At 42.1% G+C, this 12,254-nt stretch overlaps 2 protein-coding genes across 2 annotated transcripts in view; one reads left to right on the forward strand and one right to left on the reverse strand.

The window, feature by feature from the left end:
• Positions 1-137: 137 nt before the first annotated feature.
• LOC135493195 (acylglycerol kinase, mitochondrial-like) lies at positions 138-3,815 on the reverse strand. The gene is made up of 12 exons (XM_064780257.1): positions 3,703-3,815; positions 3,514-3,553; positions 3,282-3,361; positions 2,968-3,043; positions 2,717-2,809; positions 2,122-2,322; positions 1,703-1,782; positions 1,296-1,477; positions 1,093-1,193; positions 698-762; positions 469-565; positions 138-383 (listed from the first exon to the last, which is right to left on the reverse strand). Exons 1-12 carry the CDS (start codon positions 3,813-3,815, stop codon positions 264-266), a joined length of 1,248 nt encoding a protein of 415 aa, XP_064636327.1. The 3' UTR covers positions 138-263.
• Positions 3,816-4,375: 560 nt separating this feature from the next.
• The window catches only part of LOC135493193 (cadherin-related tumor suppressor-like), a 45,317-nt gene continuing 37,438 nt past the window's right edge, over positions 4,376-12,254 (forward strand). Inside the window, exon 1 of the mRNA XM_064780254.1 lies at positions 4,376-10,095. Coding sequence (XP_064636324.1) covers positions 4,801-10,095 — 5,295 coding nt within the window. The 5' untranslated portion in view covers positions 4,376-4,800. The remainder of the gene's footprint in view (positions 10,096-12,254) is intronic.

The following is a 12,254-nucleotide window of genomic DNA, read 5'->3' on the forward strand; positions in this document are numbered from 1 at the left end:
ACCACCAGAGACTGTCTCAACTGCAAGGCGACTGCATGTCTCACACACCTTACAATGGAAATCAACTCAGAACATAAAAATATTTTTGAACAATATTTTATTCTATACAAATCATATACACAGAGTAGGATTAACTTGTTCCCATCGTATTCTCCAATTGATTGTACTGAAACGAGATTCTGATACACTCTACAGTACAAAATGTTTCTTCCACTGCCTGCTCCTCATATTAAACATGTTGATCCACCTGACATCCTTGCTAATCATGATGGTCCAGTTCCTTGTGGGTCATAAAACACATGGATTCCATTCTTTAAAACTGTCACTTCTATCGGCATTGCATCATACTCCTCATTGTCTATATAGAACCAAGCTTCTTCATCCTGTAAAAAGAGATAGGGACCAATGAAGTTCATAATATAATTATTGATTAGCTTAGGCGGGGGCTACCCCATGGCCATTACTTACCTCTTTCAGATGTGGTGTAAACTTAAAACTTCCAACCGTCAACACGTCACTATTGCTAGTTATGTCTCTGTAGGGCTTTTTGTCCAGTTTTGAGAAACTGAAATGGAGGGACAGGCATAGTAAGAAATGGAATAGCATCATATATGGGGATCATAATCAATGAAATTGGGAAATTGTGCTTATGTCAATATTCCGAACAACTTCTTTTTCTTCGGCAACACACACTTACCCTTCCTTTAAGAAGTCTTTACGCTCTAATACTGGTGAAATGCTGATCTCTGTACTTGCTTCATTCTGCAATCAATAAATCAAGATGAAAATCATGAGGGGGACAACCAATTGAAGACCTTGACACCTTTGATACAGAATCTTTGAAAAAAGCTTGTGCTGATTCTCACAAGATGTTGTGATGGACTTGGTGCAGAATTTGATAGCGAATGTCAGTTCCAGCTGCTTCCACTTGCAGGGCACTCCCGAGGATGAAAATGAAAGACCGCGGGCCAGTAAAGTCTCTCACTTGTCCTTGTCTGTGATAGCATACAGCTTCCCGATAGCAAAGTGCTCAGTGATCCCAGGGCATGTTAAAACAGGCCTTGAAGTACAAGAAATTGTTATAACATGTACCTCATTTTGAAAATAATTATTTGATCTGGCCGTGAACTGAACTCCATTGACTTCTTTATGATACTGAACACCACAGTCTTCATTGATAATCTTGGTAAAATCTAAAAAATGGAAAAATGAAACATTAAAATCTTATTGAAAAGTGGACCCAACACCTAAAAGACGTGATTAATTTCTCCAGTACATATTCTATACAACCTTACCTTCAAACCTGGGCTTGAATAGCACATGCCACCATCTCCACTCTGGCGCTGGCCGACATGCACTACACCCTGAACATGGGTTCCCATAGACTAGCTCCCCTTTCACCTCTGGTGGCCACTGCTGCTTTATGGAATATTTCAAGTAATTGTAATGATGCTTGAATTTACCAAAATACCAGTTTCTGTGAAAATAAACACAAGTGTCAGCTTATTAACAAGTGGCACAATGAGGCAACTACAAGAACTAACAACACTCCAATCCAGGTTGGAGTTGTTGACTGTGTGGGATCCTTTGCTACTCTTCGACCAGATCTCAAATAGGAGTGCAACAGCAGCAAGTGCCTAGTGGTATCAGCAAGGTCCATGTTGGCAACTTAAGATTCTTCAGACCTCATCGGCAAACTCACTTTTTCTTCTTCTTTTCTGCTTCTCTGTAAGCACCCCATTCAATACCACTCACTGAATACACAGTTTTATCATCTTTTCCCTAGAAAAAGCACAATGTACATCAAGGTCATCTTTAACTTGTATGGAAGCCTCAATGATCATGTTCTGGTGAAGATATCACAGGAAATCTTCGACAGAAGTTGAGCAAATGATATGCACTTTTTGAACAACTTGGTCTTGCTCTCTCAATTGTTTTCAATTCGAAGTGCCTCACATTGGCTGCAGCAGCCTTGATTAGGCAACTGAGCCCACTTGGTTGGTTTTAAATTCGGAATCACTATCTGCTGCATTTCTTTGGCATAATACACAAGTTTAAGGAATTGTAGAACATAAAAAGACACTTAACTTCACTGTAAAGTTATAATTATTCACACCTCACCTTGACAGAGAGAACATTGACAGGTTTCGTTGATCCTTTTATGACAGCCATGGTAGCATCTATCAACCACTGGACTAGTTCCTTCTCCTCCCGGTAACCGAACAACAAACCAGCAAAGGAGCTTACGTTCCCAAGGGGAAGGACACCAACGGGAATCTGCTGGGAAAGCTTGTCTGATCTTCTGAGGAGACCAGTCACAACCTGGAAGCAAACTGTCCGTGAGAGGATGTGGAATTGAGATAGAAGTAAAGTCTAACCTCTTTAGTGAGGACAACCTTGGGACTGACAAATGTGGTTTTTAGAGGTGTGTCTTGATTATATCAGTCATGGTGACTTGAAATGACAGTAATTGGACCAAAGGCGATGGTCTGTATGGAGGGATAGCGTTAGACTAGAGCAAAAGTGTCTTCTTTAGGTTCTGTTGTATATTCATATGAACACCTTGGAAACCTGGCTTCTGGGTGACCAGTTACAATCTGATGCCTGAAGCCTGTATCCAATATCACCCAGGTGTCTGTCCACCCAGATTTTTATAACTCAATCTTTGGGTCGGGGTCTATAGGAAGATGCTGTATCACAGACATGCATGCATTACCTCTAAGAGTGTTCCATCCCCTCCAGCTACCATAACACAGTCAGCATTCTCCAGGACATCCATGTACTTCTTGGCTTGGCCTTCATATTCAGTCTGAAACAATGACATGCAGGCAACATTACGAAGAGACAAGAGGGAATATCGAACCTCGGAGTTTGAAATTGAAGCTTGGGCTCATGGCATGTTGTTATTCATGAAGTCAACTGCATCTGCAGGGTACAACACAAACAACAATTGATCTCGATACTTACTTTCACAATGCCGACCTCAAAACCGGCCAAGTGAAGTAAGGGGGCAACATTCTTCTCAAATAACTTCCTAGCCTTCCTGGAAAACAAAAAATATTCACCTGAGGCCTCAAAAAAAGGTATGCAGACTAGAGAGGTGAGTTTGGGTAAAAAAGGATTCCTTGAACTCGATATTTCTGTGTCAGAGCAGAGTCTTACACTGCGACTTGAGGTGTTTCTGTATGCCATGAGCGATAGACTTACCACTAACCATGAATATCATCATAATAAAGGGTAAGTCTCAATCAAAGGTTTTGATTGAAAGGTAATATCCTTACCCGCTTCTTGCCGCCGGATTCAGAAACACAGTCACCTTTCTGGGTTTCTCATGAGGAAGGACTGGCTGATCACCATATTTCTGCAATAATGCAATTAACATTCACGATTCAGAAAAGAAAAAAATCATGAAAAAATATGATAGATATTATTATTAAGAGAGGGAGCAGGAGAACTTTCCATCAGTTATCATATCAGCATTTCTTAATTTAGTCTGGCTTTACTTGTGCTCACCTTCGCTTCTGCACAATATTTTCTCCGCAGTTCTTCTTCCCTGAAATCAATCAAAGTAAATGGTAAAAGCTGATATAGTACGCCACACTCCGACACAGAACGTCGGACGGGATGTGTTCTATTTACGGTCAGGTATATTTGGCATAGTGAAAGCGAATTTCGCGGCAGAAGACAATTTTTCATCCTTACTGGTATTTCTGCTTTGCAAAATTCCCACCCCATGCAATCAAACCACTGGCAAAAAGGGACTTTTTCCAGTTATTTCTGATAGTTTTGGCAAAACCGACGACACGTGCCGCCATGATTAATTGTCGCTTGCCGGTAAACTTGGTTAAATTATTCCAGGACGACCGCGTGTGACTGCCTTCGACGGCTCGTGTCCGACTTTACAGTATTCAAAAATGTATGTATACAGAGTGTCTTGAGCCCGCTCCTGGCTCCCCTGCCGTTCACCAATCATTGCCAATCATACTACATAGTACGCACATAAAACGTCCACACAGGAAGGAGTAATGCCGCGAGAATTTGGTGGCTTTGTGTAACTTTATATTGCCTGCCTAGCTGCTGCCTTAATTGTCCCTTTAAGTTGGCCGGTTCCAGGTGTGGATGGTAAATCTGAGATCTTTTTTCTAAGGGGACATCTAACAACTAAACAAGATGCATCCCACAGCTTCACCCCCCAAACTCCAATAAGCTGGTATTAAATTAGTGACTAATTACCGTAATTAGGCCTACCAGGACAAACTGGGAACGCCGACACATTCACACCAATATTCACTCAGTATGCCAATCAAGTTCCAACACAGGCGGAGTTTAGTGACGTCACTTTCTACTATTGTACACAAGCTATGTGCTTCTGTCGTGATATGGTAGAGAGGGCCGCAGACGATACCTAAATTGGCCAATTTCTTCTAAGTGACTCGAATTTAGATTTAAGAAATGATTGGGAATAGCTTCATTAGGATTTTAGAGGAGATATCCGTACTAATTCTGTTTAGAAAATCACCAGGGAAGGAATATAACTGATTCGATACAAGTTTTTAAAACCACCTGTACTATTTGTGTACTGTCACTACTGAGTGTACTGTGTGTAATAGCGGTGGATAAGGAGTTATCCGTCAATTGTTGATTTACGGTAAGAGTGGTCACCATTTCGAAACTATATGGATACATAGTATTTCTATACCAGAGGCAGAGTTATAAATGGAAGCCAGTGCTTTTTTGAGGGTGTGTCATTCTGTTTGTTTGGTTAGATAAGGGTTAGAACGTGTAACAAACGCTAGCAGAATGAGGAGAGTACAATACCTTGGGCCGGGTACATCAGAGGACCAGGGGTGCACCTTCTTGACCCCAAGAACTAAGAACGTTATCTTCCCAATGAGGACTTGTAGTAAGCTCCTGTTGCAACTGACACTCCTGTTATTTTTGTTCACATTTGCTCGAGGACAGGGCCCGGGGACAAATCTTGAAGGTGCAGCGAGATTTGCAGACGAGAGGGTTAATTTCACAATATACGAGAACCAGCCTCCCGGGACGGTTGTCGGGTTCATTCCAATCAAATCAGGATTCACTTACAAGTTTAATCAACAACCGAAAGAGTTCACATTAGATCCAAACACTGGTGAACTCTCGACAAATATGACTTTAGATCGCGAAGGATTATCTAGCGATCGCATTAATCTCTTGGTGCTAAGTAGTCATCCAGTTTATCCAATCGAAGTTTATATCACAGTCAAGGATTTAAACGACAATGCTCCAGTATTTCCTCATCGTAGTGTCGAAGTTAAATTTCCAGAAACCGCACTTGTCGGTGCTTGGAATATCTTAGATATGGCAGTCGATGCGGACATTGGTGATAACGGGACAGTCGATACTTACAAAATCATCTCCGGGAACGATGACGGGAAATTTGCCATCCAACTCTCAGCTAATGATACAAATCCACTTCTCTTCATCAAAATCAAGAAGAAATTAGATCATGAAGAAAAAGACTCTTATCAGTTGAACATCTCCGCCCAAGACAAAGGTACACCGCCAAGGTTCGGCTACCTACAAATAAACATTAGCGTCACTGATATTAATGATAATCCGCCCAAATTTGATCTCAGTTTTTATACGGCAAGGGTGAATGAGAGTGCACCAATTGGAACGACTGTGATACAAGTCCGCGCTACGGATCTCGATACTGGCATAAAGTCTGATATCATCTACTCTGCTGATGATGAATCAATGTTTACAATAGACTCGCTGACGGGCGTCATTACAACCACACTGAAGCTCGATTGCCCGAAATCCTGTAAAGAAGCTCTCACTGACTGTAATGAGTATGAGAAAATTAGTACTTGTGTCATCAACGTTCAAGCGAAAGATGTTGACCGCTCTGGAAATTCTGGATCACTGGTTGGAAGAGCTAGGGTCAGCGTGACATTGGATGATGAAAATGACCATAGTCCTGTCATCAAGTTCCAGTACGCTGGTGGTCTGGATGTCGCGGCTGTGGATGAAAGTGCTCAGGATGGAGATATCGCAGCGTTCGTCACTGTCACTGATAGCGATGCTGGAACAAATGCTGAGACTATGCTCCAGCTCACTGCTGGAAATGAACTTGGACATTTCCGATTGGACAAACTTGTCATGACACACTATGTCGTCAAAGTTGCCGGGAGAAACTTAGATCGAGAAAAGATCAACAAATACAACCTGACTTTAGTTGCCACGGACAAGGGAACACCGCCAAGAAGTTCAACTGCTTTCTTGATTGTGCGGGTGAATGATGTAAATGACCATGCACCGGAATTCCAGAAGACTAGTTATCACGTTGAGCTAAGCGAACTTGTCCAAATTGGAAGCTTCGTTGTTGGAATAACGGCAACAGACAACGATACTGATTTCAATGAGCAATGTCAGTGCAAGCTCCGATATGCTATCGTTTCTGGCAATGATCTTGGGTGGTTTCAAATCGACAAAGACACGGGACTCGTCTCAACGAAGACCTTATTAGACCGCGAGCAACGTTCATTAGTGAACTTGAACATTTCTGCAATGGATTATGGTTCCCGACCTCACATTTCTTTCACCAGACTTGCAATAAACATTTTTGACGAGAATGACATGGTTCCAACATTCAGCCAGATTACATTCAACATCGCCAAAACAGAAGGTCTTCCAGCTGGAACTGAAATCCTAACAGCAACTGCTGTTGATAATGATGGTGGCGTCAATGGTACTGTGGTTTATTCTTTATTACCCGAAGTCAACCACAACTATCCAAAAACATTCTCATTGGATTCAAAGACTGGTCGTCTCACTACGAGGATGACTCTCGATCGGGAAGTGGTGCCATTTTATGTTGTCAAGATCAAGGCGCAGGATGGCGGTACTCCGTCCCTGTCTTCAACCACTACTGTTTATCTGAACGTAACAGATATCAATGACAATCCACCTATCTTTTACCCACGGAACTACTTTGCGACTGTCATGGAAAATAAACCATCTGGAACCACAGTTGTGCAGGTGACGGCAACAGATTTAGACGCTGGAGAAAATGGTCGTATTCTTTACTCCATCGTTGATGGTGGAGAGGGGAAGTTCACCATCAGTAGTTCCACAGGGTGGCTGACCACAACGGCGACCTTGAACAAACAACAGAAATCCAAGTACACCATTAATCTCAGCGCTAAAGATCCTGGCAATTTAGTTGCACCTGCGCCAGCCATTGTCGAAGTCTCGGTTATTGACAAGTTAGCAGTTTCACCTGTATTTAGTCAATCGAGCTATGTTTTCCTTGTTGATGAGGACAGTGACGATAAAACACCAAACATTGGAACTAAAATCGGGAAGGTTACAGCATCAAACCCACAAACTAGCGCAAGTATAGTCTATGCAATCAGCAGTGGGGATCCAGATCAGATTTTCAGAATTGATGCGGCAAGTGGGAACCTTTTCACCAACCGTAAAGTTGACCGGGAAAAGCATCAAAAGTTTTCTCTGAAGGTTATCGCAAAAGCTGGGTCAATGTTTGGAACAACAATGGTGAATATTACTGTGAAGGATAAGAATGATAACTCACCGGAATTCGGTTTGTTGTCAGTTGATGCAGTCGTCATGGAGAACTGGCCTGTGGGACATGAGGTGTATCATGCTCAAGCAATTGATAAAGACCAAGGACCAAATGCCCTAGTGAAATACACACTGATCCAGGACCCTGATAATGCCTTCGGTATTGACCCAGACACCGGCATAATCTTCCTGAACAAACCAATCATAATTGAAACCAAGAAATCATTCCAGTTACAAGTGAGTGCAGTCGATAGTGGAACTCCACCGAAATCTTCCACGATGCAAGTACGGCTTACTGTTCAAGATGTCAATGATCACACACCAACTTTCACTCAAGACAAATACGAGATTGCCATTTCTGAGTCTCTTGAAGTAAACACCCGTTTTTATGCCGTAAGTGCCCGGGATGCAGATGATGGTCCAAATGCCGATGTGGCCTATAGTATCATAAAGGGAAATGTCAATAATAAGTTTGGTATCTTTCCTGATGGTTTCCTCTATGTTGCCCAACGTTTGGACCGTGAGAACCGGGACACCTACAAATTAGTTCTGAAGGCTGCTGATAGAGGAACTCCACCGCGTAGCTCCACATCAAGCATCATTATACAGATTCTGGATGCAAATGACAATAAACCAAAGTTTTCCAACAGTTCGTACACCATGTATTTGTTTGAAAATGCTGCCTCCGGTACGTCCGTTGGCACCGTCTCAGCTACAGATCGTGATATCGGCCGAAACCAGGAGATAATGTATTTGTTAGAAAAGGGCATGAACGACTTTGAGATCAATCCATCCACTGGTTTGATCATCAGCGAGAAGGTATTTGATCGTGAGGAAATGTTACGCATCAAAGGTCAGGATTTTGTGGAGTTTACCGTCATTGCTATGGATCATGGTAGTGTCCGCCAACAGGAGCAAGCGACAGTCAAGGTCATCATTCAAGACCGTAATGATAACACACCCCGCTTCACTCAACAGTTGTATGAAGATAGCCTGTATGAAAATGCTAACTTGGAAACACAGATTATCAAGGTCTATGCGGATGACATTGACAGTGGTCCAAATGGTTACATCTTCTACACAATCACAAGTGGCAATGAGGACAATAAGTTTCATATCAATCAAGGATCAGGGCAAATTAAACTTGTCGGAAAGCTTGACCGCGAAACAAAAGATTCTTATGAACTTGTTGTAACTGCTCAAGACAAAGCGCCAGTTAACCCTCTCTCTGCAACAGCGACGGTCAGGATAAAGGTCTTGGATTACAATGACAATACGCCAGTCTTTGGTCCGTCCCAGCTTCTTGCTGATTTGCCAGAAACGACCAGTCCTGGGGAACTGATCACAACGTTTTCAGCCACGGATCAAGACTTTGGAAGCAATGCTTTGGTCAGTTACGGTATATCCAGTGGAAATCAAGTGGGAACGTTCAATCTGGATGCAAACACTGGTAGACTTTACCTTGCGAAGAAAGTAGATTATGAAGCTACTCCGAAGTTCTTCTTGAATATCACTGCAACAGATTATGGTAACCCTCGCCTCTCATCCACGATTAGTTTTACTGTCAATGTTATCGATTATAATGACAATCCTCCAGTTTTTCCGTCCGATCCCATTGGTCGCCAGATACAAGAAGGAATCCGGCCCGACACAAGCATCGTCCAGGTACTCGCAACTGACCCTGACTCTGGTCCAAATGGGCAAGTGCGCTATTCTCTCATTCAGGAAGTTGGCAATTATTTCAAGATCGATGCTGTGACTGGTTGGATAAAAACTAACGCAGCCATCGATCGCGAAAAGGAGGACAACTTCGTTTTGAAAGTGATCGCTGTTGATCAAGCACTACCTGCAACTTTACGGAAATCGGCAGAGAAAATGGTGAACATCATTGTCATGGATTCAAACGATAATGCACCAGAGTTCATCTCTATGGACGCATGTGTCATGCCATATGGGGCTGTCGCTGGGTCAAAGGTCACAACTATCCAAGCTATTGATGCCGACACTGGGAGGAATGCAAATGTTTCATATGCTTTAACGAGTGGTGACTCAAACACTTTCACGCTCAATGGAGAAACTGGCGACCTCTATTTGAGGATCAGTGTACCACAGTCAAAGCTGACATACGAATTGAACATCGCTGCAAGAGATCAAGGTATGAGTGACCAACTCGGCAGAAAATCAACCAACTCAAAATTCACTGTCATAATCCCTGGTGACGGTGGCCCGACATTTTCAAAGTCACGGTATGATGCTACAGTGACGGAGAACACTCCTGCCGATCGGTCAGTTGTAACTGTTTCTGCCTCCTACCCTGGCAGCAATGGAGGGTTGATACAGTATTTCATCACTTCGATCACATCTGGTGGAATAAAACAGCCGAGATACTTCAAGGTGAATCCGACGAACGGCATCATCAGCACGGCAGAAGTTTTGGACCGGGAGACGGGATTTGAGGACTTCCTTGTTGAGGTTGTGGCAGTGGACAAGAGAGTTGGAACACCAAAGACAACGAAAGTTGAGGTAAGACAATGTTAGATATATTTATTTTTGTTGATCACCAACATATCTTTGTATGTACAGCTGTTGCCGAATCTTACGAACACCCCGTCGTTTGCGGTCGTTGACGTCAGTCGATCAGAGGTCGACCTCTTGCTGTGATATTTACCGGACAGTATCAACAGATTGAGCACCCCTCGGTTTGGAACAAATCAGCTGATTTGAAAAGAATGGGCGGAACAGATGGTTTATCACTCATGTAATTCATCTATCCAGAGAGAATGGCTCCTGATTGTAGTTGATGCAGTGCTCTCGTGTTACCATGACGAGATCATTTGAAATCAAGATCAGCCTGATTTGTCAGTTGGCTCCACAGGTCTGTGGTGCAAAGTCCATATGTTAAAAAATTACATATTTGGTATTTTCTGCGACAAAATATGCCACAACTGATGTGTTATGATGCAAAAGTTTGATAATTTTTTTCATGAGTTATTACCAGTAGGCGCCAGTTTGATAATTACTTGTGGAATTTTCAGGACTGTCATTCACGGGTGTTGCTATACCTGAATATTCATATGTTCTGATCGTGCCTAAGGAGATATATTTTGATATTGGAAACGATTGAGAGCCCTCAAGTTCTCCGAGCTACCAAATGTCACGTACTTCAAATCTTGCAGTTTAGTCACACGGTGGATAGATCATAGCACGTGCATTTCTGGAGGGTGGATGTCGATTTGAAACCTGTCTATCATACATTTGTTTGGTATAATCGAGTGACATGTTGTCTGACTTTGGAACATTCTCAGTTATAGGGCATGTTTTCATAGAATGTCATCTTCATAAACACTGAATGTGCATTTCGCCTTGGATTATGTTTTGCCTCTCATGCCATTGGAGATCTGAGCAAAAGTCTGTGTAATGGTTCAGGACTGAACTGATTCAGTGAGTGGACCAAATCTTGTATGAAATATCATATTCTCCGAAAGTAAATTTGAAAACTCGAATTGTGACAAGTGGTTTTGTTGCATGTACGAGACATTCATCATTGTCCATAGTCTGACAGTAATGATGGACTCGAATCTTCCTGATAGACATAATAGCATGTTAAGTGTGTCTCACTAGGACTAGACCACCTTCAAGTATCGCTTTGCCGATGACTAAACAGGGAATAAGTTTCTTTCTGATTGCACTGTTGACCAAGGTGAGTTACGATAGTCCTTCAGGTTCATTGCTGAGATCGTAATGCGATATTCCTTGCTGTTGACGCTGCAGTCAAGGGTTCAACCTTCAGTTTGCTTGGCCTGGTTAATGACAGGCTTTTCCTTTGATCTTCTGGGCATGAAGCTATCCGACATGTACAAATACACAGTCCTTTCCCTTCCTCCACCATTGATCCAGTGACTGCATCCTAAAGCATCTCAAAATCTTGCTGGGTTTTCCAGTGAGTGCGAGATCCTTCTGATGATGTCAATGTTCCTTGATCAAGAGACCATTTAGAATGGGTTGAAAGAACAGACGTGTTGACCTGGTTCTCAGACAGTCACCATACATACATGTCATTGCCGACAGCATTCATGTTTTTTTGTCAGAACTACTTTCGATTCTTGGAAATATCATGTTCTCCACTAAAACTATAACTATAAGTGACTCTTTTTGACGTCTCATTTCACAGAGACTCATTTGTGAGACCAGGGGTCTTGACATATGCTCTGACCAGGCATACCAGAGAAGGGGCAGTCTGTTTGGTATTGTGATATGTTATTTTAAAAAGACTAAAGATTCTTAAAAATTGGATAGCAACTAAAATGATAATCGTGAGATTTGTACCGAGAAAGTTTGAGAAAGATTTGTACCGAATTGTTCATAAGTTCCAGAACAAACTGATCTTTACTTTAATATTTCGCTTGATTCTAGCAAATCTCTACTCCTTGCACATACATATAGGACTATAATCTGGTCCTATGCCTCTGGTATATTTAGAGAAATAAACATTTTTAAATCACCTCAATTGTTTGGTGAGAAGTTTGTCTATTGTGTGGTAATGTCAGGGGAAATGAAACAAAAACACATCAAAATTGAAAGCTCTATTTCTTTGTGTTCTGATGTTTAACTTGGAACTGTTTAGGGGTTATGTTCTAAAGATTTGGAAGGATTTTCAGCTAAGCACCTAGGATTTACATAAG

Source organism: Lineus longissimus, chromosome 9, assembly GCF_910592395.1.
Source record: "Lineus longissimus chromosome 9, tnLinLong1.2, whole genome shotgun sequence".
Lineage (NCBI taxonomy): Eukaryota > Metazoa > Nemertea > Pilidiophora > Heteronemertea > Lineidae > Lineus > Lineus longissimus.

Bases quoted from the DNA above. Each gene is read 5' to 3' on its own strand.
- LOC135493195 (XM_064780257.1), bottom strand. From the start codon at position 3,815: ATGGCGGCACGTGTCGTCGGTTTTGCCAAAACTATCAGAAATAACTGG. The intron at 1,783-2,121 runs GTGAGGTGTGAA...TGCTTTTTCTAG, and splicing joins TCAATGTTCTCTCTGTCAAG to GGAAAAGATGATAAAACTGT. The intron at 1,478-1,702 runs GTGAGTTTGCCG...TTATTTTCACAG, and splicing joins GCAGAAAAGAAGAAGAAAAA to AAACTGGTATTTTGGTAAAT.